This window comes from Rhinichthys klamathensis, unplaced genomic scaffold (assembly GCF_029890125.1).
Source record: "Rhinichthys klamathensis goyatoka isolate OS25496 unplaced genomic scaffold, OSU_Roscu_1.1 h1tg000244l_1, whole genome shotgun sequence".
In the NCBI taxonomy this organism is placed as follows: Eukaryota; Metazoa; Chordata; class Actinopteri; order Cypriniformes; family Leuciscidae; genus Rhinichthys; species Rhinichthys klamathensis.
Window position 1 is genome coordinate 2,248,294 of NW_026606766.1, and position 27,724 is coordinate 2,276,017.

A 27,724-nucleotide genomic window follows, 5' to 3' on the forward strand; every position below is an offset into this window, starting at 1 on the left:
GAGAGAGAGAGAGAGAGAGAGAGAGTGTGTGTGTGAGAGAGAGAGAGAGAGAGAGAGAGAGAGAGAGAGAGAGAGAGAGAGAGAGAGAGTGTGTGTGAGAGAGTGTGTGTGTGTGAGAGAGTGTGTGTGTGTGAGAGAGTGTGTGTGTGTGAGAGAGAGTGTGTGTGTGTGTGAGAGAGTGAGTGTGTGTGAGAGAGAGAGTGAGTGTGTGTGTGTGTGAGAGAGAGAGAGAGAGTGTGTGTGTGTGTGAGAGAGAGTGTGTGTGTATGAGTGAGTGAGAGTGAGTGTGAGAGAGAGTGTGTGTGTGTGTGAGAGAGAGTGTGTGTGTGTGAGAGAGAGTGTGAGAGAGAGTGAGTGTGTGTGTGAGAGAGAGAGAGTGAGAGTGTGTGAGTGAGTGTGTGTGTGTGTGTGAGAGAGAGTGTGTGTGTGTGTGAGAGAGAGTGAGTGTGTGAGAGAGTGAGTGAGCGAGAGAGTGAGTGAGTGAGCGAGAGAGAGTGTGAGTGTGAGTGTAAAAGAGAGAGAGAGTGAGTGAGTGTGAAAGAGAGAGAGAGTGAGCGAGCGAGAGAGCTAGTGTTTCTGACACGGGCTCAGGCCCTTCTGGCACGGCTCCATGGTCACGGCGACTCCGACGCCGCTACGACCTGACGTCATGTTGGTGACCTCAGTCCACGAGTCTGTTTCTGGGTCGAAACTCTCCACGCTGTCCAGGAACGTGTTCCCATCATACCCTCCTGCAGAGAGAGAGGGAGAGAGAGAGAGACAGGGTTACATGCATGTCTGAATACTGTGCTTCAGTAATCATCCAAACAATACGCATTTCTAGTCCTTCACACACAAATAACTGTTTTTTAGCACAGGTCATGTGTTCCAGGTCAAGTGTAACATGTGACTCAACATTAGCCCCCTACACACACACACACACACACACACACACACACACACACACACACACACACACACACACACACACACACACACACACACACACACACACACACACACACACACACACACACACACACACACACACACACACACACACACACACACACACACACACACACACACACACACACACACACACACACACACACACACACACACACACACACACACACACACACACACACACACACACACACACACACACACACTCTTTTCTGGGAAATCACCGGTAACAGATCATGTGTGAACAGGACCGGTCAATTGGTTCCGGAAGTTGTAACATAACCGGTATTTGCGCTGTGTGAACGCGGAATGAAGATTCCCGGTATTTTGCGTGTACGTATTGTCTGTGAGGACCGAAATAAATTTGTGTTGAATTGAAATTAATAGTTAGTAGGTAGTTATTAAGTTTAGGTATTGAGAGATGTAGAATATGATCATGCAGAATAAGGCATTAATATGTGCTTTATAAGTACTAATAAATATCCTAGTAATATGCATGATAATAAGCAACTAGTTAATAGTGAGAATTGGACCCTAAACTAAAGTGTTACCAGAATGTACACTCAAAAGTTTTGGATCGGTAAGATTTTTAATGCTGTTCTTTTGATCTTCCTATTCGTCAAAGAATCCTGATATTAATCATAAATGTTTCTTAAGCATCAACTCATCATATTAGAGTGATTTCTGAAGGATCATGTGACACTGAAGACTGGAGTAATGATGCTGGAAATCAGCTTTGATCACAGGAATAAATTACACTTTACTGTATATTCACACAGAAAACTGCTGATTTACACTGGAGTAATATTTCACATATTTTTTTGTATTTTTAATCAAATAAATGCAGCCTTGGTGAGCAGAAGAGACTTTTTTCTTTTTTTTTAAACATTAAAAATCTTACCGATCCAAAACTTTTGACTGGTAGTGTATATATTGTGACATATTTATACCAAGTTTTACAAATGAAGAGTTTGGTTCCAAAACACGATAAACGGCATTTAAAAAAAAAAAATTAGTTACTGCAAAAATCAGTATTATATCTGGTTGGTATTGAAAAGTCAATGTTTAATTTTAAGTAAAATGCGATATCCGCCGTGTTATTCTGTCATGTTTTCTCCCTTTCTTTCCAAACCGCGACAAACGCCAGTCTCCCTTCTCTGCGACATATCCGCTCTCAACCAATCACAGCGCACCATTCCACTCTCAACCAATCACAACGCACCATTCCACTCTCAACCAATCACAACGCACCATTCCACTCTCAACCAATCACAACGCACCATTCCACGCAATGTAAACGGTAACGGCATCGCCTTAAATACACCCGGCTTCCTAGTTCTTATCTATTTTGTACTTTTCGATCAACAAACAAACAAAAAAATTAATAATTTTGAGGGCATTGATGAACCTGTGGTTGTTTCTGCGGTGGGTGAGAAACGTAAGGCATCGAAATCGAATCATTTACATGAGGAGATTAAGAAGACGAGACCCTCGAGGAGGAGGAAAGATGTTTTCAATCTTCTTTACAGTTCTTAATAAAAATATTATACTAATAAACTTACATTGTTGTGTATTTTCAACAGTTTCAATATAAAAAAAAAACCTTTTATATTGATTCAATGGATTAATTGCATTTTGGGGGGAAAAGTAAAACCGTTTTTATAATAAATCTTTGAAAATCAAAACCTGGATTTTAATTTTTTTTTGTTATTATGACCTACAAATGCTATGTGAAAGTTTGAAACAGAAAATAGTGGTTCTCATCTTTCCACTTTCTTGGTAAAGAAAACACATTTTTACTCAAATTAATCTAAATGGATTTATTGCGTTTTGGACCCAAACTCTTCAAATATGTTAATTGTGCTCATTTTGGCTTTGAGGCTCTCCAGCTTGTAGACGGTGTTGCGTGCGCTGATGAATCTCTCACAATAACCCCAGAAACATGTCTTTAGATTGAGCTACTTCCCTGTAGCCCAAACAGGAGAGCGCTGGCGCTTGCAACGCCGAAGTCATGGGTTCGATTCCCAGGGAAAGCAAGAACTGATAAGAATGTAAATGTGTACCTTGAAATGCAATGCAAGTCGCTTTGGATAACAGCGTCTGCCAAATGCATAAATGTAAATGTAAGCATGAGCTCGTACCCAGCACGTAAATGCGCGCGTGGTGCGCCGTCACTCCCAGCGCGCTGCGTCTGTGCCTCATGGATGATGTGAAGCTCCAGCTGTCCGTCTCCACGTCGTAGCGCTCCACCGTGTTCAGCTGATTCGTGCCGTCGTAACCGCCCATCACGTAGATGAAGTTCCCCAGCGCACACACACCTGAACACACAGCACAGCACAGATGTGTTTCTTCATCTAGACATGCAGTTTGAACAATCATAAACTGGATTAATGATCCGTGTCTGATCACTAATGTTTAACAGCATTGGTGTCAGCAAAACTAAGAAAACTATTTTAACAATTTCGATTCTGCTTATCAAATCCTAATTTTGATTTCAATAAGGTAAAAAAACACACAAAAAAAACACACGTAGATATTCACATTTATTCTTATTGCAAAGCAAACCCTTTAATTGTAGCTGAAAATCAACAGACTAAAGAAACATTAAAAATACTAGCTTAACTAATATACATCTCAAGCATTATTAAAGACGAGGAAACACTCAGTGATTAAAAAAGAACAAATAAACAAATTAGCAATCGCAACAAATAGACACAACTGAACAAAGATACGATTGAAATAAACAGAGCTTTAAGATTTCCAGGTGTTCAGGAACAGAAACTGTAATCAAGTGTAAAATAACACTGCACTTGTCTTTAAAAAATAAAATCTACATTACAAATACAAAAGTTATAAAGTCTTTTGTTGTTTGATTAGTGTTAGCACTAAGTAATATTAGCACTGAAAAAAAGGTGCGCGAGTCGTCTCACGCTTGAATGGTTTAGAGTCATATTGAAATGCTCACAAAGGAATCGATATTTTAATTTTATAACAAGTATCCGATTCCTGACCTCAAGTATCCGATTCCAGAATATCAATTCCCAACCCTAGTGAGGTTCAGGAAGTGTGTATTTATTCACTGCTGTCGCTCTTATCCAGCGGTTCACAGGGACCAACATCTGTCGGCCTCTAACGAGCACAAATCATACAAGAATAAAACCGTCATCTATTTGACTCACTTTTCCCAGTCTGATGCCCTGTGAGAAACAGTCGTCCATGTGACGGAGTCGCCAGTTTCACTCTGTTATGAGGCTTTCTGTCATGTTTGGAGCTTGAAGGGTTAATGTTAGTTCACCCAAACATGATAATTGTCTCTCCCTCATGTCGTCATAAGACTTTCATTCATCTTCGGGACACAAATGAAGGTGTTTTTAATTAAATTGATGTCCCTCCATTAATAGTCTGTTCACCCAAAATGTTCATAAAGAGATCATAAAATGATTTTAATGCATTCCCTATATTGGCTGGTGCAGAAGCTCAAAAGTACCACATGACACGCAACAATGAATCTTATTGGTTCTTCCTTTTGTGCTCCGTGTTTGTACCAAGCGTGCCGCACAAGCCCTGAACAGTCCTTCCAGAAAAACGCTGAGTTTTTTTGTGATTGTTGCAGGCAAAAATCCTTGATTACGCGGCCCGTTTTCTTAAAAAATGCGATGGAATATGCGGGATATTTATGCAATTTTATGCAATGAAATTGCGGGAACTTGCACAGGGTGCCCCCAGGATTCTCCAACTTAAATTCAAGGCTTTTTAATACCATTTCAAATGAAATTCAATGCCAACTTCGTACCCATTCCGACAGAAGTATGAGGGGAAAATGTCAAATCTGTATACATTTTAACCCTCTGGGGTCTGAGGTGTTTTCGGGGTCCTTGAGATGTTTTGGCATGCTCTGACATTTGTGCATTTTTCAGTTGCTTATAAACATATTAATGGCACAGGTGAAATTACACTCTATATAGCACACACAGGGCTACCATTATATGTGAGCAACATGTATGTACATGTTTGTATTTTTGAGAGAATATTGTTTATGCGTGGTTATTGAAAAAACTAAAAAATAAATTTTCTAATATATGGCCACAAATAACATACTAAATATCTGTCCACAAGACTTTTGACTAGTGGATGTTGTCGCCTAGAGTATTTGCTTCAAATTGATCTGAAAATCATTCTGGCTAATCATTCACATAAAACAATAGATTGTTTTAAATTGTGAAAAACATTTTTTTGTTTGCAAAGGCAATATGCGGATGGGCGGATCGGCCCAACCCCCTCATGAATAATTAGGCAGTTCTCACCTGAGCAGACTGCATACTAATGAGCCTTTCATTCAGGGGTGTCACACAAGAAAGAATGCAAGGACAATATATATATATAAATAAATAAATATTTATATACACACACACACACACACACACATATATATATATATATATATATATGTGTGTGTGTGTGTGTGTGTGTGTGTGTGTGTGTGTATATAAATATTTATTTATTTATATATATATATATATTGTCCTTGCATTCTTTCTTGTGTGACACCCCTGAATGAAAGGCTCATTATATATATATATATATATATATATATATATATATATATATATACATATACATATATATATATATATATATATATATATATATATATATATATATATATATATATATATATACATATACATATATATATATATATATATACAAACAATCAAAATATAAATGAAAGCCAAAAGCACATTTTTAGTCACACATTTTAGCCATCCACATACCATTTTTAGCCATCCACCGCGGTAAAAATAAACCAGTCGCATTTCAAAGTCGTACGCGAAATGACCGCCAGGTGGCGCAAAGGGACATTTAGCAAAACGTAAGTGGGGCTAATGTCTATTAACAGTAGCCTAAGGATGAAATACTACAAGTTATGGTAATTTCCAAATAAGCCTACAACAAATTGTTGGTCATACAGATAAGATATAATCTTTTAAAACTGTAAAAGGTTAAAGTAGGCCTACACTCACAGGCTAAAGACAAAACGTTTTCTCGCTCATGTGAGAATCAAACGTTTGGTTATTTCTCAGTAACAAAATTCATAGCCGAGCGGTAGAACTGATGGTTCATCATCAAGATGACACAGGTTCAAATCCCGCACAAACATGGTCTGCTGTATATTTTATATTTATTATTGCAGAGAGATTTGTCTAGCTCTAAAACTCTGTTACACCATACAGTTTTGTTTTATATAGGCTATATATATTTTTTTATTTTTTTATTCCAGGCTCTCACGCCACCCCCCCGATTTCTCACGCTGAAGTGTCAACCCGGTCGGTCAAATTCCTGAAAGATATAGTTTATCTATAGATCTACCTGTTGAGCCACTCGTGATCGACTAGTTATACCGTAAATTAGTTAAAATATCCCGTAATCTATTTAGAGCGAGCGTGCATGCGAGACAGATATTGTGCTCCAAACCGTGCGCGCGCATGGCAGAGAGGTCTGTTCCCTACAACCTAGAGTTTTTAAAAACATGGTTTTAAGTAAAGTGTGATTTGCCAGGGGGGACTGGGATTTCCTTCTGGTCTAAACATCCCTACTTCTGCTGAATTATTTTAATCCCCACACCCCTCCCTCCACAGCTAATCAATGCTATAGGCTACTTCACCAATATCAAATATATAAAATAGAGATATGCAACAGGCACGTTTAAACGAAAAACAATAAAATCAAAACCAGCGTTTCAGTTGTTCATTAGTTCCAGTGGCCTTAATGCATGCACGGCTTTTCAAAATTTCACAAAGCGTGTTGAGATTATTTTGAATGAAATATTGAAGTTTATAATTAAGTGTTTTGGCACACCACGCCGAGTGACCCTATGCATTTTTCTAAAGTCGGGTTTTATTCTGGCATCGTGAGTTAGTGTTCGACAAACGCGGCGGCGCGTTCATTTAGATTAATTTATTTATCTCATTATTACAGCTAAAATAACTTAATAGGCGACTCCGTAATTTTTTGGTCATACAGATAAGAGTAGAGTAGCTTACATCGTTCAAAACTGTAAACTTGTATTCATATTAGGCTAACGACAAAAACAGTATATCTGTCCTCTCTGTCTCCGGGAACTGCGCGTCACAAAAATGAACCGAAAGCCACTTCAGCTCAGTCACGATAAGAAATCGGCTATGTCTAAAGCCTTTAAATGTCTAAATATTTAGGCTAATAAATGTTATCTGATTATGTAGGCTAATCCATATGAAAACGAGAGGTACAGAGGATCTACTCAAACATGCGCTTCCCAATGAGAAAATGACAAGACATGGGTGAAAATCTCGCTCTAATTAAATGTAGGCTAAATCGCCCTGAATTAAAATGTAAAAACATAATAATGTATTTGTCGAAATGTTGCGATATTGTTTCATTTAAGTTCATAATTATTCTATAAATGTTATTTAATTTAGCAGCATTACCACGAAGCACCGTGTTTCGATATTTATTTGAATAATACAAAATAAAATAAAAACTTAATTCACAAATTGCATGCCTGGTTGTAAGGATCCAAAGATCCCTGTAGACTTTAATATTAAGTGACAACAAATTCACAAGCGTTTTTTCAGATTATATTTAGTTTTGCTTGGAAAAAGCTGCCCCAAACCAGTTTTATTTCATCAATTATTGAAATAATGAAATATTTAGTAATAAACTTTTATGACAGAAATATCACTAGGCTACATGTAACTTAAATCATTTAATTCCTTCATTATCAACACTGTCTAGAATGGCGATTTAAGTGTGAATTGCGACTTCTCTTTGTGTTAAGTCAGCCTCAGACTCCGATAGCCTGTGGGGGGTTGGAGGGACAGTTGCTGGACAAAGGTGTTAATGTTCCTCTTTCATATGGAGAGTGTTGGATAGCCAGGCTGATGAGCAGGCAAAATTATTGTAAGGATAAATCTGTGTCCAAATGTAGGCCCCATATCTTATTAAATTATAAATATTGTAGTTTATTTATTGTAGCCTATTTAAAGTTTTTTTTTCACACAAAATTTCAATTGAAGTTATTGTAAGGTGAATTCAACAAGGCATGCTGTGTCTTTGAAGCAACAATTAAAGGTTAAATAATTTTTTCGTGATTTGTATGGCTGACACGCAGCGACATATACAGTATTATCAGCTGTATGATGTGTTTTTACCCTGAAATGATTAATTTCGAGAGAGAGACCCGCGCGCGCAGCGAGGGAGACTAAATAAACTTGTTAAAAAGAGATCCAGCGCGAGAGAGGCAAAGAGAAACGCATGTTTTTAATTTAATTATGTTTCTTTGGACAATTTTCGTTTTGTAGGCCTACTGTTTTAATTGTTTAATTTAGCTGTAATTTCTTTGGCAATACAAATTTAAAATGTCGCAAGAATAAGATTAGCCTAGTGTTTCTTATTTTGCATCGCAAAAGAAATAAACTCTAAACAAGATGCAACCCTGTTTTAAATTAAACAATTTAAACCTTGAAATGTTCGAACTTGGTTTCAAACTTAAGTAATTTTAGTGTTCTTTTACATTACACAATAATTTAGCAGACTAAAGACGAGCTTCTTCATTTTCATTTTCTGATCGGCTGACAATCTTCATCAGTTTTTGTCGTTTGTGCAGCGGCTGCGGTTCTACAGGAATGTAGCAAATTTATGTTGTAATGATAATCAAACAAAACTCTTGACTTTAAATAAGTAAACAGATATAAACAGTTACCTATTTAAGCATCAAGGTGGGAAAATATAAACGTAGGACAACATCGGTTAACAACATCTATGCTACATTGAGATTCGATCTCGGGTCTGTTGAAGCTCCTCGAAGCTCGTGTCGTTGCGTTGATCACTGAGCTATCGTCTGTACGCTGTTAAAGTTGTAAAGCCTCGTTCATGTAGCCTAAATGTTTTTATTGCAATGTTTTATGTTGAAATGTTTTCATTATTTATTCAATTACATTTCAGTAGCCTAATTTCAGTATTGTGATTATGAATTATTTTAACTACGTTTCACTTGTTGAATTCTTCTGCTACCAGCTTTCAATCGCTCTGAATCAGCGCGGTGCGGCAGCAGATTACGCATTAGAGAGAATAAACCGGAATAAACGAACACTTTTCAGAGTCTATGATTGTAGCGCCTCTTAGCGGTAAAAGGCAGCAAATACACCACACATTTTACCGCCGCGGTGGAACAGCTGATGTGGGCGTTGTCATGGCTTGCCTCGACATTTGCGTTTGAATAGCGCGCGTCGTCCGTGGGCGTGTCAGATTAACGCGTAATGAAGTGTAATGAGCTGGGGGAAAAAATACTGACAGCACTCTCTTTTCATACAGATTGCATAAACTGAGAATATTTGTTTTTTATATAAATTACTTCATTTAAAAGAAGAGAATTCAAGCTTCATAAAGAAAAACCTCTCGTGCCTGTGTGACAAGTAATCGCGGAGTTACAGTTAATCTTAGGACGCGTTTCAGAATGGACTTCACTGACAGAGAGAACGCAAAACTCGCATCATGTTTGTTTTTCTTTATTTGGTGAAAAGCACAACACTTTGTTTTTATTGTGAGTATCCACAAAAAAAATAGAAACTTAACAGGATCTAATGATGTACAACACTTATATGTAAGATCAAAATTAACAGAGTAATTTGAGTCTCTTTTGCACTGATAAGGAAAAAAGTGAGCTGGTATCGCCGGCGAGACCGCCGACCCCAGAGAGTTAAACCCTAGAAAATAATTATGTACAAGGAGGCTACTTGACTGATAATTTAAGTAAAATGTTTTATTTAATTCATTTAATACATACGCAACAGCATTGTAGCGCGCACGTGTGTGTAGGTCAGTGTAATTTTGGCAGCCATTTTTTATTTAGTCTTAAGACGAAAATGTTTATTGGTCTTAATCACATTTGAGTCATCCAGTTTTTTATAGTTGTAGTTGACGAAAAGTCTTTGCATTTTTTGTCCACTTTTTAGTCAAACTGCAGTTACTTTACTTTTGGTAGTTATTTTATATGTAGTCTTTAGACAGAAAATGTCATAATAATTATTCTCTCTAGGCCAATTCAATAAGGCTTATGAGAAATTATTGACATTGCACGACTTTAGCAGTAGCACTTGTGCAGTTCTACATAATTATCCCTTTTTTACCTTTGTAATACCTTAAAAAAAGACAGAAATAATGCTTTAAATAAAACAATGTTCATTAAATTTGCAATGTTAAAAAACATTAAAATCGCCAGTAGGTGGCGGTAACTCCCTATCTTTATGAGTGAGTCTGAGTCATTCATTAATTGGATCTCACGATTCGTTCAAAGCCACATATTTCGTTGCAAAATAGAGCAATAAGCCTGACAATGCTGTTTTAAATGTAGTACATCACTTAATGTTACCCTTTTTTCTTTTCTTATTTACTGTTGTATAAAATCAATGTCACATTTGAAATCGTGTGGATATTCGGGAAACATGGCGTTCTTGCTCGTATGAACACTGGTGGATATATCAGCCTGCATTTTGATCGCAGATTTAGTCGCACAAACAGCGCAAGCGGCTCGTGACAGAACACAGACCGACTGGATGACACTTTAATTCAAGTACAACATTTTAAATAAAGATCGCTGAATGCCAACTGTTGCCAACCAGCTTGTCTGTGTTTTCAGATAATCCGCGCTTCAGCAGTGTAGAGAGAGAGCGCGCGCATGGTTGCCAGATACTATTGAAAAGACCGGGTAGAAAATATGTTCTTTTAACAGAGAAGCTCGTATTTGGGGTTTAAATTCTGTCATTTTTGGCCACAGCGGATTCAACTAGGCTAGGTACTATCTTGTTCTGTACCTCACTTGCCTAGTAACCATAGTAACGGGTGCGCACGCGATCGCTTTTTCTGCTATGACGTGGAGCGCGAGGTGCACTCAACCAAAATTGTCTCTGACTCAACGTTGCATACAGTTTGAATTAGCCTACATTAGTAACAGTTAATTTAGTTACGGTATGAACTTAATCCTAGCAAAGGCAAAAACATAAATAAGACCTTTGTAACGAAATCCAAGACTTGGTATACAAAATTCAAGGCTTTTAAGGCCTTAATTTGAGATGATCAAATTCAAGACTTTTTCAAAGCTTTTAAGACCCGCGGGTACCCTGTCGCAAAAACTGCGGTTTGATGAAAAAGAGAAAATAAAGTGCTTCCCCCAACACCCTGTTCTCACTAGGCTACTACCTTAATGTAAAGAGTCCTTTCTTATTACTTCCTATGATAAGCAAGCATACATCACAAAACAAGATGAGAAATTAAATATTCGCAGCACTTTCTATTTCAGACTGTAACGAGTGGAAATAAGGTGTGGCCCCTTTAAGAGCTGCGCAGTAACGAGTGGAAATAAGGTGTGGCCCCTTTAAGAGCTGCGCAGTAACGTTATTATATTGTATGTGCGCCTCAAACACCCCATGTGTGCGGGTCATTTCTGTTTGATGCTACTACATTTATCTTATTTTGTTTATTAAGTAACGATGTGGACGGTAGAGCGTGTGACAGACAGTTATACGAGTTCGATTTGGGAATAAAGTGCGAGTTGTGAGATGCCAATCGCCTCCGTGAGTCTGTCTGGCCTCTGCAATAACTCCAGCTGTGAGCTATCCCTATTTTTCTTCCCGACACAACGCGTTACAAGACCTTAATAAACTTACAAAACATTGATGAGTCAAACAAGTTCTGTAGCTTTACTAGAGGAATATGCTACAACTTCTGTAAAAATGAATAAATGAAATATAAAAAATAAAGTGTGCTCCTGTTTTACAGCTTTTCGATGATGTTCGCGTCGCGTGATTACGTCACTTCATAACGTTCCCATGGCAACGGGGGGAAGTGGCTGCTCTTGTGTGAAGCAAACGCAACATTTTTCAACTTTCTGCTCAGATATATGTGACTTTTTTGCAACGAAAATGCGAGGATTATGAAATCATGCAAGCCCCGCATATTTTGCACGGAAATCGGAAATTTATGCGGCGAAAGTGCGGAGTATTTGGAAAAAATGCCCCCCCGCGTGAATATCCAGACTTTGGCCCTGTCCCAAATGGCACACTCCGGACTTGTGGAGTCCACACTTCGGTGACGTCATGTAGTGCAGACCTATAGGGCCCTTAGTGCGAGTCCGCGAGGGCGCATTGAGAGGTATTTTTGAGACAGACTCGATCGTCACGCCGGAAACAGGAAGACTATCTGATGGTTGTTATGGACAGGAGCTGCAGGTTCGGTGAAATATGCGGCCTATTGTTGTTGTGTTTACATATGACTCAGTAAAGCCCTGACATTCTGTTCTATTTATTTAATGAATCATATTGCGATCGTATTGTTCAGCTCGCTATTATTAGCCTATGTTTGAGACATAAACCACTTTTCGATGATCGTAATGTTTGTATAAACTTGTCATAAAAAACATAATTTTTTTTTTTTTTGCTATTTATTTATTTATGAAGGGACCATGCACAATTTTTAACATAAAATTTCCATTTCATGTATTGTACCGGATTAAGCCAAAGGCTATTTTTCATCCGTAGTCCCCCAGACAGGACAAAGCTAACAAAACATTACACAGACAATACCTATGTTCACATACAATAAATACATACATACACGCTGTCAAGGCAAATGTAATTTGATAAAGGAAATTATTAAATAATGATAATTACACTTAAATATTTTCTTCTCAGCCATGTTAATTGTCCGTGAGCGAAATCTCCTCCCATCCGTTGTCTGATTGGCCTTTCGCAAGGATTCCTGGGTAGTTAAAGTGCGTGGAGCCTGCATCTATGCGGGCTTCGCGGAAGAACGCTTCAAGGGTACAAAGGGGGCGCTGCTGAGCACACTTCAGAGCGCTAAAATGCTAAATGGGACGGCCTACGGACTCTTTTTCTGGAGGGACTGCCTGAAAAGTGAAGCCAAAGCGTCTCGATCGCCCCCCGGTGGCCGGTCCTAGTATAGCTCATAAACCCCGCCTCCCCATGTTATTTAACGGCACGTGAGACCAACTAAACAATTAAATTACACTTCAAATATATCGTTTTTCCAAATATGGTTTCTGTCATTTACTGTAGTTTTTATCACGCTGATGTAATTTCAAGTGTTTGTTTTTAAAATAAGTTTGTTTTTAGTTAGTTATTTGATGCGGTGGTGGTGACGTCATGATTGACAGCTGTGATTGACAGGTTCTCTGAGCGAAGTAGTCACTGAAGCACCAACAGACTTTTTTCCGGGATCTTCGGATGACTGAGGAGATTGGAGCTTTAAATTTAATATCTAAATTTCTATAATTAATAAATAAAAAGTGCAGGAGCGTGTGCTTGCGATTGATTCAGCGAGAGTGGGGGCGGGGCCTTGATTTCGCGGCTCACGACTGCGCAGGTCTGGTCCCGAGATCGCTTCTGCGCAGACTCAAGTTTCAAGATGTCAGCGCCATATCGGGACACTGGCGGCTTCAGTTCTGACCAATGGAAGAGAGCGAAGGGGCGTCGTCCATCTTTTTTTACAGTCTATGATTTGTACCGACACGAGGGAATGTAAATAATGGCACTTTAGATTTGTAGCTAAGCAGCGGAGCAGATTTATGTGAACGCCTGTGTGTGACTGAGCTCTCACCTGCGCCGCTGCGGACTGTGTTCATGGACGCCACGCTCCTCCACTCGTCTTTCTCGGGGTTGTAGCATTCGGTCGAGCTCAGCCGGTGAGTCCCGTCGAAGCCGCCCACCGCGTACAGCAGACGGTTGATCACGGCTACGCCTACACCGATGCGCCGCGTTAGCATGGGCGCTACCAGCTGCCAGCAGTCTCGCTCGGGGTCGTACCTGGAACACACCACAGCAGCAAACACGCATTCATACGGAGGAGTGTTCTGTAAAACATACATTTCATGATTTTAATCGATTCTCATTTCGATTGACCCAAGAATCAATAAACATGCATTCATATATCGAAATATCAAATGCATATATCGCGATATGCATATCGCAACGGCTTGCGATAACTAAGTCATGAACAAAAGACAGAGAAAATCACTCGCTGCTCTCGGCAGAATAACTTTAGTAGCTTTAATAAGAATCAGTATTTAATTCATACAGTGAAAACTAGGGATGCTCATTTCGGTTAATTTTCCCGACCAGTTTCTGTTGTTAAATAACCCTAATGTATGATAACCTGAACCCCTGAACCCTGAAAGTTAATAACACTTCTTACGCTACTGTAAAACACTGCTGCAAAAAGAATGTGAAACACGTATGTAGGTTATATAATTTTAAAGATAATTTAAGTTTATTTTAAGCATTATCGTATCGCATATCAAATATCACATTATTTAATGAGTTTTCGCATATCGCACTTTTCTTCAATATCGTGCAGCCCTGATTCATACTCACTAGCGATGGGTTCAAATACACATTTCTTGATTTTAATCGATTCTCATTTCGATTGACCCAAGAATCAATCTTTAAGTCTTTGCTGTTTTCAGTTGATTGATTGCATGAACTAAACTTTGTTGTGCTTTGTTACTTTTGATATGAAACAGTCTCAGCCTTCAAATTCGGTCCATTTTATTATGAATTTCGAACAATAAATGTGGATCTGTGTGGTGACAGATCGCCTCTTCCTCTTCACTGCCAGTCACAGCAGCAAATAAACATCAGAAGCAGATACAGAACAATTTACTGAAATGAATCACGTCTCATGTAATCGCTCAATCAGCGTTTCATCCACGGAAAGACGTCAATAAAACAGCTTGAGAACAATAACATCACATTTACCACGGAAAAGTCATTCAATGACTATAAACTCGTTAGTCAGGAAGAAAAATCAACTCTAGAAAGAAGCATTTTGATAAATACATGCAGTATATATTAGATATTCATTATATTTTTACTTAACCAGTTCTTTAATATTTAACGTTTGAATAAATCCATCATGAAAACAAGTTATGACAGCCACCATTTAAATGTTTATATTTAAAAAAAACTAATAAATATTTTAATGTTACTATTATGAAAACTTAATAATTAATAGTAATTTAAATGTTTGTATACAAATTAGTTAATTTTAACCTGTAATATTTTACCAATGTACCAACTGACAGGGTTCCCTGTAGAGTTTACAGCAGGGGTCTCAAACTCAAATTAACTGGGGGCCGCTGGAGGTAGAGTCTGGGTCAGGTTGGGCCGCATAAAGTATTCCACAAAAAAATAGTATTCAAGTATTCCAAAAAAGGAGCACAACTGATCCAATCTTCTCAATATTTATTATTAACGTTTCTTCTGAACTGTTCCTCTGAATTTGAACATTCCTTTCTGTACACGATTGGTTCTTCATGAGCTGTCCTTCTGACAGTTGAAGTTCATTTTACAAACTTTCTTTGTCTATAACACATATTTGTGATATTTATATTTGCTTATGTCCTTTTTATTTTCTTTATACAACACATTAATGATATTGAATGTTTTTTGTTTTTTTGGAAGGCACATTTCCTTTTATTATACTTAGAAAAACAATTATTGCTTTTGAAATACAAATATTTGCAGTCATGTCTGCCCGTCTTATTGAGTTCTTTCTACACATGTATAGTGTCTCAAATTACTGAGTGCACAAATCAAAGCAAACCTTCTTATCAACCTGTTAGACACATATTACAAGCTCAAAATGATTATTCTCACATTGTTTTAGAGCAGGGTCTCTCTCCAACACGTCGCTCGCGAGCTACCAGTAGCTCGTGGCCTGATTGGTGGCAGCTCGACAAGGGGCCGTTCACATATCGCGCTCACATATTTTGCGCGCTCAAGTTCGTTATTTCAAATGTAGGCGCGCGGCAAGCGCGCTCATAATTGAAGGGACGCGCTCATTTTTTCCAGGCGCAGTATGTTTGTACTTCGCGGTTGTCTATGACAACTATTGACAACAAACCCACCGTAAGCTGTCACGAGACTATCTATGGTAGACCATAAGGGATAAAAAAATATATATATATTTTTTTAAACGCGGCACACGCAACGACGGGCCGCACTAACATTAAACTTTAATGTCAAGTAGGGGGCCACAAAATATCACCCTGCGGGCCGCAAATGGCCCGCGGGCCGCGAGTTTGAGACCACTGGTTTACAGCATTAGTTGAGAGAGAGATTTTTTATTTTGTACTGTACCTGATACTGTACCTGCATGTCACTAGAGCTCATAAAAGCGAGTATTTATTATTATTAGAGCTTTTGGTTATTAATGGCGGTGGATCAGGAAGTCAGATCACATCTCAAGGAAGTAAAACTCAACAGACCTGTCACTAATTAACCTGGAACAGACAGACCGAAGTATCTTTCATAACTCCAGTGACTCACTTCAAAGTTCAGTGTTTAAATGTCGATTAATAGTTAGTTCCACTTCCTTTAACTCACGGAGTAATGTTTGTCACCTGTTATTCATCACTAATCTCCATAAACATCACAGAGGAAGTGCAGGCCATTGTTATGTGGATGCAGAAGCTGACGTGAACCACTAGTATCGCCATCAATGACAGACTGATTAATTACACCAGCTCTCGGCGCGGTGAACACAGCAGGAGTGGGGACTCACTTAGGCTTCCACTATAAAAAAAATTTAATAAAAAACTTAAAGGTGCTCTATGTAACTTTTCTACTAAAATGAATCCTTTTTTTATTGCCTGTGTGTGAAGGGGTTGTAATCACACATTAAAATGATCCACTTGTCGGGTTTTGCTATTACCTCTGAAGGCCAGTATTCCTATTTCTATGTGAAGTCTCCGGGTCGGATTTACCGCGAGTTATAGCCGTTCGAAATCGGGGGTCCCAGCGAACGGCGATCCGGTAGGGGGCATCCCCGAGGAGCGTTCGGGCAAGGGTTCCCCTGGGACCTCCTCCCCCGAATTTGAGCTCTCTGGGTCTTTGCGTTCCAGAGATACGAGTGATTTTCTTCTGAGATCGTGACGTCACCGGCGTCCGCAATTTTGCAGCGCGCCCGATGGTTTTCTGCTAATATCTCCGTGAAAAAACCACCAAAAACTATGGAACTTATATGGTTCTTTTCAGCTCGACTAGATGGTCCCAACGAGCTCGGTGCTCGCCGAATCCGTCTAGTATTCGCCGAGATATTTGCGTAATAGACGGTATTGTCTATGAGTTCGAGCACGAGCGCTCTTGTAAAATTTGGTTGCAATCTGAAACATCACCACTAGAGGCCGCTAAAAGTTACATAGAGCACCTTTAAAGGGATAGTTCACCCCAAAATGTAAACTCTGTCAGTAATTACTCTCCCTCATGTTGTTCAACCCCGTAAGACGTTCGTTCATCTTCGGAACACAAATGAAGATATTTTTGATTAAATCTGAGAGCTGGATCACTCCTCCATAGGCTTCTTAAGGGATCGAAACTGGCCGGCCCAGAAAGTTATTAAAGACATCGTTAAAATAGTCCGAGTGACTACAGCGGCTCAACCTTAAGTTTATCAAGCGAAGAGAATACTTTTTGTGCGCAAAAAACAAACAAAAATAACGACTTTATTCAACTATTCATTTCCTTCTCTGTGGGCCTTGATATTTCACGTAGTGTAACAGCGCAGCGCTCCTGGGTTGTACGTCACACGCAGGCTCACTATTGGCCGACGCTGGTCATGTGTGTGATGCAGTTTGTTCCTGTTAGCTTATCCAGTATACAGTGCTGCGTTGTTTATTAGAAAAATGGTGGGAAAAGGCTCCCTGCTGACGAAAACACTCTCAGTTGGTGGACATACTTGACCAAACCTGCACATCGGTTGCTGAGCGTGTGTGTGTGTGAGTGTGTATATATGTTCAGCTGAAAACAGTCAGATCAAGATCAAGCTGAGCGTCTGGTGTTTTGGACGAACATTATGTAGATGTAGTGAGTAGAAGTGGATAGTTTCTGAATGGCAGTTTGCTATTGTGTGTTCATGTAGTAACGCTACATTACGCTGTGTGTGAAGTGTGTTTTCTCAGGTTACTGATGCACTTTATGCACTATTGTAACCTTATATTCCTTGCATGCACATTAAGAAAATAATATTTTATTTAAAGGTACAATATGCAGGATTTTTGCATCCAAAAAACCACTAGGCCAATGTTATACATTTTGTTTAGTTGATTACTTACAATATCCCAAATGTTTCCAACTATTTGTAAATTGAGAAAATTGGGATTTTAACCAAGGAAACGGGGCGTGTGAGCAGGGGTGAGGAGTCGCCAGTCAATGACGTCATATCCGTGTTAGCCTCGGTTTCCGCCAGGTTTGACCTCGCACTGCGATAGTAACCATGGCGACAGACGTTGGCAACTGGGTTATGCCCGTTAATGCCTAGAAGGACGCTCATGCTGTTGTTGTTTTGTTCAAACATTATGGACCATGGCAAGCAGACTTTGAGACAAAAAGAGGACTAAAACGAAGATCAACATCTTTCGAGATGCCGAGAGCTCCACGTCCGCGGCTAACTTCGACTCGACAGAGACGCGAGTGTTGCATGTACTTTATTAGACAGGTGAGCAAATGTACATAAAACTAATCAATGTTATGTAGTTCAACATGATGAAAAGTTAGAATATGATCTGTATGTTATTCTCTAATGTTAATCTAGCTTAGTCTCATACAGCCAACACACAACCTAACTAACAACATTCAACACACTCAAATGCCATTTAGTGTAACTGTTAGAGCAAGTGAAACAGCGCTGCGTTACCTCAATTTTCATTCGTCTATTAAACTGACCTGTGAGTAACTTATCAATCCAGCACTTGCGTGTAGTTCGGTAGAAAGAAATGTCCTTATTCCTTTATATCCGCGGGACTCGCGTTGCGCTGGAATACGTCTAGCAATCGCGCCCTGCTTCATACCACAGTCATGATTAAAAACATCAATGTATTCACTCATCCATAAAAGATCCATCAGCTTGACGACAAGATCCATAATTCTGCTTAATGTGGAATATACGTCATTAATATACGCCTTTGTTATTGTAAGAGGTTAGCGACCCCTGGTGGCGAAAAATCCTGCATATTGTACCTTTAAGAACAATTGTTTTAAAAGTTAATGCACTTTAAAAAAGTGAATTTCATTTCAATAAAAGATGCAATGCTTAATTTGGTTGATATTTGCTTGTTGCGCTCGCTTGCGCCCTCTTGTGGGCAGAGGAGACAATACAGTACTTTTTCCCCTATTGCCTTCAAAATTCGAATATTATTCGAATTTTGCTAATATTTAAGAAATAAACTCGAATTTAGCTTCTCAGACATTTTGACAGCCCTTGGATATTTTGATATTTCTTGGAGTATCGCAATAATATCGTATCGTGAGTTCAGTTTGGTGATATGTATTGAATCGTGCCATGAGGGTCTCGTTACACCCCTAGTAAAAATATTGCAAAGAGATGTTGGTTTAGTGTGGAAGAGATAAAAGATTAAACACATTATAAGATCTCACCTCTCGACGCTGTTGTGATGTAGGCATCCGTGCGAGCCGCCCACCGCGTAGATCATCCCGTCGATCACGCCGACACCGATGCGGTTGCGCGGGACGCTCATGGGCGCACACGGCAGCCAGCAGTTATTCATCGGGTTGTAGCAGTCCAGCGTGTTTGAGTCCATGTTTCCATCAGGAGCGTTATTCCTCCCGCCCACCGCGTACAGCAGACCGCTAATAACACACGCCGCTAGCCCACTGCGCGGCGTCTGCAGGTCCGCTAGCCGTAGCCACGCGCCCGTACAGGTGTTGAACGCCTCCAGGTAGCTGAGCGACTGCCGGAAGTATCCGCCCGCCGTGTAGATGAGCTGCGGGACTTTGGGTGTCCGACAGGGAATGAGTTTGGTGGGTTTGTGCAGCGTGAGATCCTGGAAGATCTGGGACAGGTAGTCTTTGCTCTGCGCGTCCCACTCGAAGTGCTCGAGCTGCCGGCGTAGGAAGTTCGGCGTGAGCGAGTGGCAGCGGACGGCCTGGAGAAGCGCCTGAACGTACGGACGCCGGTTCTCGCGGTCGTACTGAACCCACTCCACGCACGCGTGAAACACCTCGGACTCGCAGCGCACGTTCAGCTCGTCGCGGCTGATTAGCGTCACTAGCTGACAGTGAGTGAGGTTGAAGAACTCCTCCTGCGTCGCCACCTGAGAGAGAGAGAGACACATTTAATCTCATCGGATCAGTATCAAAACATTTACTGCCTGTAAAGCACATTCACACCAAGGAGGATAACTATAATGATAGAGATATAGTTTTAAAGCAACACCAAGCAACTTTTCCTCTGCGGTCGCCCTACAGGTTGGAAGCGGAATTGTCCATTACCGCTGTCGTAAATAATTTAGCCTAGCGCAGCCGACTGTCGCACGCGCGGTCGCTGTTTATCCAGCAGCGGCTTTGAAATCAACAATGGCCACAGACAAGGTAGAGTATGAAACATGATTTTATGAAAGTGTAGTTGCAGTCTACTGTCGAGTACGCTCCACCTATCGGCAATTGTAACGCTTGCCGTAAAGCAAGTCAAATTTGTAGTTTTCTTATGTCTCATTCGCACTACAGAAACGCGACCCGATCTGGCAATCTTACATAGCGTGGATATATCAGATAAAGGACCGCAAAGCGGTGGCATAAGTGCATTTCACCATGTCACGACTTGATGAACCACTGAAACGATTTTGAAAACATTATTTTAAGGTAAAAATTCTTACTTAGTGTTGCTTTAAAAAAAAAACGAGAAAGAAACGAGTCATTGGAATCAGTTTCAGAATGATTTTTTTTTTAGTGCTGGGCAACATTTAAGCGCGATTAATCGCATCCAAAATAAAAATATTTAAGAAATATTTGCATGTATATACTGTAGGAATTTATACATCATTTATATTATATATTTATAACACATTTTTCTTAAATATATACATGCATATGTGTGCATTTATACAGTAGTCAACATTTGAAGTGGATCAAAACCTTTCATCAAAGTTATACATGAATTTTGAACAATACCCGTTCTTGTCTTAGGACAACTTTGATGAACTTTTTTGATCCACTTCAAATTAGTGATCGACCGATATATCGGCCAGCCGATATATCGGGCCGATATTTGCGGTTTTTACGTGTATCGGAATCGGCCGATACGCGGCTGCTGCGTTCGCCGATAGTTTTTTCCCGGCATTATTTATAGACAGGCGTCCACAGGCAACTCTGTGCTGCTGGAGACGCTGCAGTTCACGTGCAGACCCTGCACTGCCCCTCCCCCACTAGCAGAGTGCAACCTGCGCTTCAAGATAACGGTAACTTTTAAACTTTCAAAGCATCTTTTAACTGTTTGACTGCTGAAATATTGTCAAACACTTTGAAAATGGAAACACGTTGCTCTATAACTGTTATGTGGTTGCAACTATATAGCTAAGCAAGTTTGTGGGTCCTAATGGAAAATGCGAATGACTCGTCTATAAAACTGCTTGCTTGCCATTGTATTTAGGGAGCTGCAAATAGCTGTAGACTATCCGTTCAGTATGCATTAGGGCTGTCAATGAATATTCTAAATACGAATATATATTCGAATAGTTTAGAAAAACTGAATTTTGAAGGTGAAAATTAATATTCGAATGTGGAAAAACACGCCCGCGGTAGCAGACTAACGTTACCACAGCACAGCTCGCTCAGAGCGCTCAGTGTCGGTTCTATGTTCTGTGAAACTTCAATTAATGTATTTGTTTCAATCACTGAATGAAGCCTGCTATATACCTTAAATTGCTTGCACAAAACTCTTGATCAGCACTCAACATTTGTTTGTTGTTGTTCATTTAAACCGGCATGCGCATGAGAGGGTGAGTGCGAGAGAGAGAGAGAGTGCGCCTGCGAGTCCGGGCGAGCCAGAGTGAGCTCTGCGGTCTTGGCCATTAGTTGATTTACTCGGGTTTTTTTTGTAGTAATACGTTGTCAAATATGTTTAAACTCAAATAAGCTACTTAACACTAGTAGTTATGTCTCTTTGTATTAATTTGTCCTGTTATTGACGTAATGCGCGTCATTGACCAAATGCACGACGATATGTTCAAATATGTTTTTTAGAGGGAATATACAAACGCCATTTGAGCAATTTTGACAGCCCTAGTATGCGTACGGTAGCTGTTACGAACATTGGTCATAGGATTAAGTAATACCAACGTTGTTCCGTGCTTTTTGTGGGAGATTTATTCAGCGACCACCTGGCTGAGGTTTGGACGCGTGTGGTGTGTGTCTCCCTCGCCATCGCAGTGATATTAGAGACTAGACATGCTCATTTTATTTTATGTAGAAAAATTGAAACCATGGCAGTAAATAGTTTGTTACTTTTAAAATGAAGTACAGTGTGCACTGTGCACTTTATTATGCTGGTTGCTACTGTGTGCAATAGTGTAATTATTTTATTTATGCTTAAATATTTATTTTCAGCAGTGAACTTTTTTTTGTTCTACCTCATGTTTTTAATATTTGTTGTTAAATATTGTTTATCTACTTGTTCTTGTTCTACCTCACATGTTTTTACTATTTGTTAAATATTGATTTTTTTTACGTTAAATAAATGTTACTTTTATTAAATTGAGACCTGTAACATTTGTTAACATCATGTCATTTTTATGATGTAAATTGAGGGAGCAAAATGTATCGGCTCCAAATATCGGCTCAAGAAAATCGGCAGCCCGTATCGGTCATCGGCTAAGGCTGATGGGAAAAAAATCGGTATCGGTATCGGCACTAAAAAAATCCATATCGGTCGATCCCTACTTCAAATGTTGACTACTGTATACAAAATAATTAAACACGGTACACACACATACTACGGATTACAGTGGCTCAACCTTAAGTTTATCAGGCGACGAGAATACTTTTGTGCGCAAAAACCCCCCCAAAATAACGACTGTATTCAACTATTCATTTTCTTCTTTGTTGTATGTCAGAACACAGGCTCACTATTGGCCAGCATCACACGCATCACACACATGACCAGCGTCGGCCAATAGTGAGCCTACGTTCTGACGTACAACACAGAAGGAAATTAATAGTTGAATAAAGTTGTTATTTGGGTTTTTTTTGCGCACAAAAAGTATTCTCGTCGCTTGATAAACTTAAGGTTGAGCCGCTGTAGTCACTTGGACCATTTTAACGATGTCTTTAATAACTTTCTGGGCCGAAACGATTAAATTACAATAGAAGCCTATGGAGGAGTGATCCAGCTCTCAGATTTAATCAAAAATATATTAATTTGTGTTCCGAAGATGAACGAAAGTCTTACGGGGTTGAACAACATGAGGGAGAGTCATTACTGACAGAATTTACATTTTCGTGTGAACTATCCCTTTAACATGTGCCCTACCCGTCACACAGGGTTACTCAGAGGTGTGTGTCACTGACCTGACTGAAGTTCATGTAGATGTATTCTCTGGCCTTCTGATGAAGCTCTGTGCAGCCGATCTGCTCGGCGAAGTTGGCGATGCCGATGGCGTTGCTCGGGTCGAGCTGCGTCACGAGGAAATCACAGCAGGCCTTCACCACGCTGTCGATCTGGTACATGACGGCCCCGTTCATCACGTGAATCACACACTTCTCCCCCACAGAGATGCTCGCCGTGTACGCGAACTCGATGAGCCGGCCCATGACCTGAGGACAACAACCAGACACGCTCATGAAGACGCAGCTCAGACACAAGAGCAGCACGTAGGCCTGATTAATCATTATCAGGGTTATTTGACCTAAGCGCAATTATAGTGCAGTTTAAGTTTTATTTAAATCACTTTTTGGACCTATAGTGCGCAGTAAAGCATGTTTCAGTCATATCGAGACTCAGAAATTCTGTTAAACTGGCTGTAAACGCTCCGACAGAAACTGGGATATTTGTTTTATTTCAGTCGCATTCTGTTATACAAATAAGGGAAATTAAGGCATTCAAAGAAATGTCATAAAATGTGCTATATCGGGTCTCCCTTTCCGGTGTGGAGTCATAATCTGGTAGGGAGTATAAAAAAAAAAAAATAAAAAAAAAAAAAATGAATGATTCAATGACAAATATGTTTTTAACAGTCACTTGTCGCCACCTACTGGTGCAACGATGTCATTGATATAATAATAATAATAATGTGAAGTGTCAAGTTACTTTAAAAGGGGATTTGCTCCATTTTAATCACTACCGTAGATATCAGTGTTAATATCTGAACTATTAACTTTTATCCAAGCGTTTCTGTGATAATTTGAATTATTGTAAGACGTGTATGATACTGTGTTGTTGAAGAGGCGCTGTTTCATACATGACAACTGCTCTCTCTGGCTCAGAACGCAGATCTGAATGTTCGCTGTCATCGTACTTGTCAAAGGTTTTATAGACATAGCCAAATCGCTGTAATTTAGGAATAATATCGCGCGTGTGTTTGAATTGAGATTAGGGGTGTCACAATATATCCTGTCACAAGTATCACAAAAAACAAGTTTACAGAGTTTCAGTGTCAGTACTACATTAAACTACTATATATAATGTTGAATATAATGTATAATAATGCAATGGTAGAATATTTGTGTGTCCTGATAATGCCAAATGTCTTGTTACCAGTAAAAAGTGTCCTACATTATTTTAAATATATCTAGTCAGTGACCGAGTAAAGCATATTCGTCTAAAATAATTCTGTTTTCAGCTTCAGAATCATGAATATTGTTATTCTGGTGTCTCTATTGTCCTGCGTTGGGTTTCCAGCACCAAGTCCAAGACTATTCACTTACCAAATTTAGCATTTTAATCAAATTTCTTGTTATCCTTTTACCATATCGTCCCCTTGGAATTATAAGGTTCTATCTGCGTTCTGAGCAGTTTTGAGATATTGAGCTTCAAAGTTTTTGCATTACATATAGGAAAATTTATATGGGCAACAAGTTTCTTTCAAACATGAAAATAACAGGGACCCTAAATGTATTCTAAATATACAATATCAAAATCCTCTCAAATTTGTAAATGGGTTTTTTTGGAATGGGTCAAACGCAGATAGAACCTTCTAATTCTAAAAAAACACTTTTCGCTTAGAATTATAAGGTTCTATCTGCCAAAACATTATTTGAACATTAAATATAAAATTAATGTTGTAACAATGTCTCAACATGTGTTAGAAAGTAAAATTTTATCCTTTCTATGACATTTATTTCATATTTTTTAGCACTTCCATGTATTTAGGACATTTCAAATTAAGCAAGGTAGGTCTAAATATTTTGTCCAGTGCAGAATCTTAATTTTCGTTACCAATTTGGTGGGTAATTAAACACATTATTGCAGAAATTGTTACTTTAATCTTTCTTTTGTTTAGACAGAAAGCAGCTACTGTAATACATCTGAGCAGGACTTTATTCCAGCTAAAGTGGGCCAGGTGAAATGGCTTTCTCTCTAGACATCAGTATGGCTGAAATAACATGCTAACGTTTATTGTTGTAATTAAGACCCCATCAATGAAATTGTTAACTATTTGACCTTTAAGGCTTAAAATTGTAAAAATTAAGACATTTCAAGACTTTAAAAACTACAAGAAAATCGACATGCTTCAGCAAATTAATTCATAAAGTTTAATAATCATTGAAAAATTATTCACTGACTATTATGATCACAAAAAATGTCAGACTAATTTTTTTAATCACACACACACACACACACACTCTCTCTCACTCACACACACACAGTCACACACTTTCTCACACACACACACACACACACACACACACACACACACACACACACACACACACACACACACACACACTTTCACACACTCGCACACACAGTCACACACACACACATTTTCACACACTCGCGCACACACACTTGCATGTTAAATGTTTTTTTTTAATATTCAATTTACCCACTGCATATTTGTATAATTCAGATAATAATAACTATAATAATAATAGTTATTAATAATAACCTCATTGATTACATTGATTATAGTGTATAACAATACACTATAAAGAAAATGGCCAAATTGAAGCCACTTCATAACACTACACAATTTAGTGAATATTTAATTTACTGTAAATGTATAGCATTATGCCTTTATGGGGTTTCTTTTTGTCTTCAAGGAAAAAGCCTGTGACATGACATATAAAGTTGATTCTGATTGGTCCTCTTCTGTGCATTCGAAGTGCTGATTGGCTCACGCAGATAGAACCTTATAGAGCCAAGTTAGAGTTCGATTTTGTAGATAGAACCTTTTTGTTTTTTCAATAAAAAGTCCCACAATGGACACAATTTAAAAAAACACATCACATAATGTAAATAAGTTGTCACAGAATAAGAATATGTGAATAACTCAATTTTGACAAAAATGTCAGATAGAACCTTATAATTCCAAGGGGACGATATGTCTTGGAGTATCGCAATAATATCGTATCGTGAGTTCAGTTTCGTGATATGTATCGAATCGTGAAATGAGGGTCTTGTTACACCCCTAATTTAGATCACAATCTTTTACCGATTAGCCTAATCGTTCGGCTCTATTGTTAATCCCAATTATTTGAATGACAATTAAAGGTGCAGTGTGTAATATTTAGGAGGATCTGTTGACAGAAATGCAATATCATATACATAACTATGTTTTCAGTGGTGTGTAAAGACCTTACATAATGAACTGTGATGTTTTTATTAGCTTAAAATGAGGCGTTTCTCTCTACACACACCGTGGGGCCGCTTACATCCACATGTTTCTACGGTGGCCCTGAGCGGACAAACGCGTTTCATCACTGTGTTGTTCTTCGTGTAAAGAAGCTGCTAAAGTCAGCGAATAAAACACTCACACAATGATGAACAAGTTACAATAATATTCGCAATAATTTCAGAATAATTAAGTAAACATAATTTCTTAATTTATCTTTGTAGAGAAACCTCATTGCTTAACTGGCTACTCTCTGCTGTCTCAGACGACGACATCACTTCCTGTCAGCCACCGTAACTTCTGTTGGGTGCAATTCGCAAACTCACCACTAGATGCTGGTAAAAGTTACACACTGCACCTTTAATGTCAGAACAGAATTCATGATCGTAACATCACAACATCAACCGCGTACACTCGTACCTTTGGGTGGATCCCCTCGATGGGCACCACCTCCATCCCACACTCCTTCAGCCCATTGGTGAACATGGCACGAAACACCGGCGACGACGACGCCAACACCACCTTATGAGCCACGAAGTCCACGGCCTGGAGCTCGTTGTATTTGACCCTCAGCGTGACATCGCACAGCTGGCGCTCCATCCGCAGCTCGTTCATGATGGCGAAGGCGGCCGCCGTGTGGCTCTCCAGCGTGTAGCTAAACACGCGGTGCCCGTTTCGCTCCGACGGCGTGACCTCCGCCTTGCACTCCGTCATCCCGGACGCCGCGTACATCGTCACCGGCCGCGGCCCGGCACTAGCATCCTCGCTCGCCAGCGCAGGTTCAGCGGCGGCAGACGGCAGACGGATGAGTTTTACACGCTCTTACGGGTCGCTCAGGTGAAACGTGCTGTTATACAGGCCTATAATCTCCTGAGGGTTTGGGTCTGTGACACTTCTCCATTTCATACGCAATCTGTTTGATTCGACTGGGGGAATTTGTCAAGCAGGAAAAGCACAAGAAGAATCCAACCGGTTTGTTGCTCACATAATTGTGTCTCTTCCTCAAGCCGGAGGAGACACTTTTATTGCATGTGAAGTGAAACTGTTTTTCTGTGCAGGTTCAAGGTGAAGACAAACGAGTCTGAAACTGAACGCCGG

At 39.5% G+C, this 27,724-nt stretch overlaps 1 protein-coding gene across 1 annotated transcript; it reads right to left on the minus strand.

Annotated features, from left to right (window-relative positions):
• Positions 1 to 497: 497 nt before the first annotated feature.
• keap1b (kelch-like ECH-associated protein 1b) lies at positions 498 to 27,724 on the minus strand. The gene is made up of 6 exons (XM_056266042.1): positions 27,047 to 27,724; positions 23,361 to 23,606; positions 19,434 to 20,110; positions 13,600 to 13,805; positions 3,090 to 3,266; positions 498 to 731 (listed from the first exon to the last, which is right to left on the minus strand). Exons 1-6 carry the CDS (start codon positions 27,356 to 27,358, stop codon positions 568 to 570), a joined length of 1,782 nt encoding a protein of 593 aa, XP_056122017.1. The 5' UTR covers positions 27,359 to 27,724; the 3' UTR covers positions 498 to 567.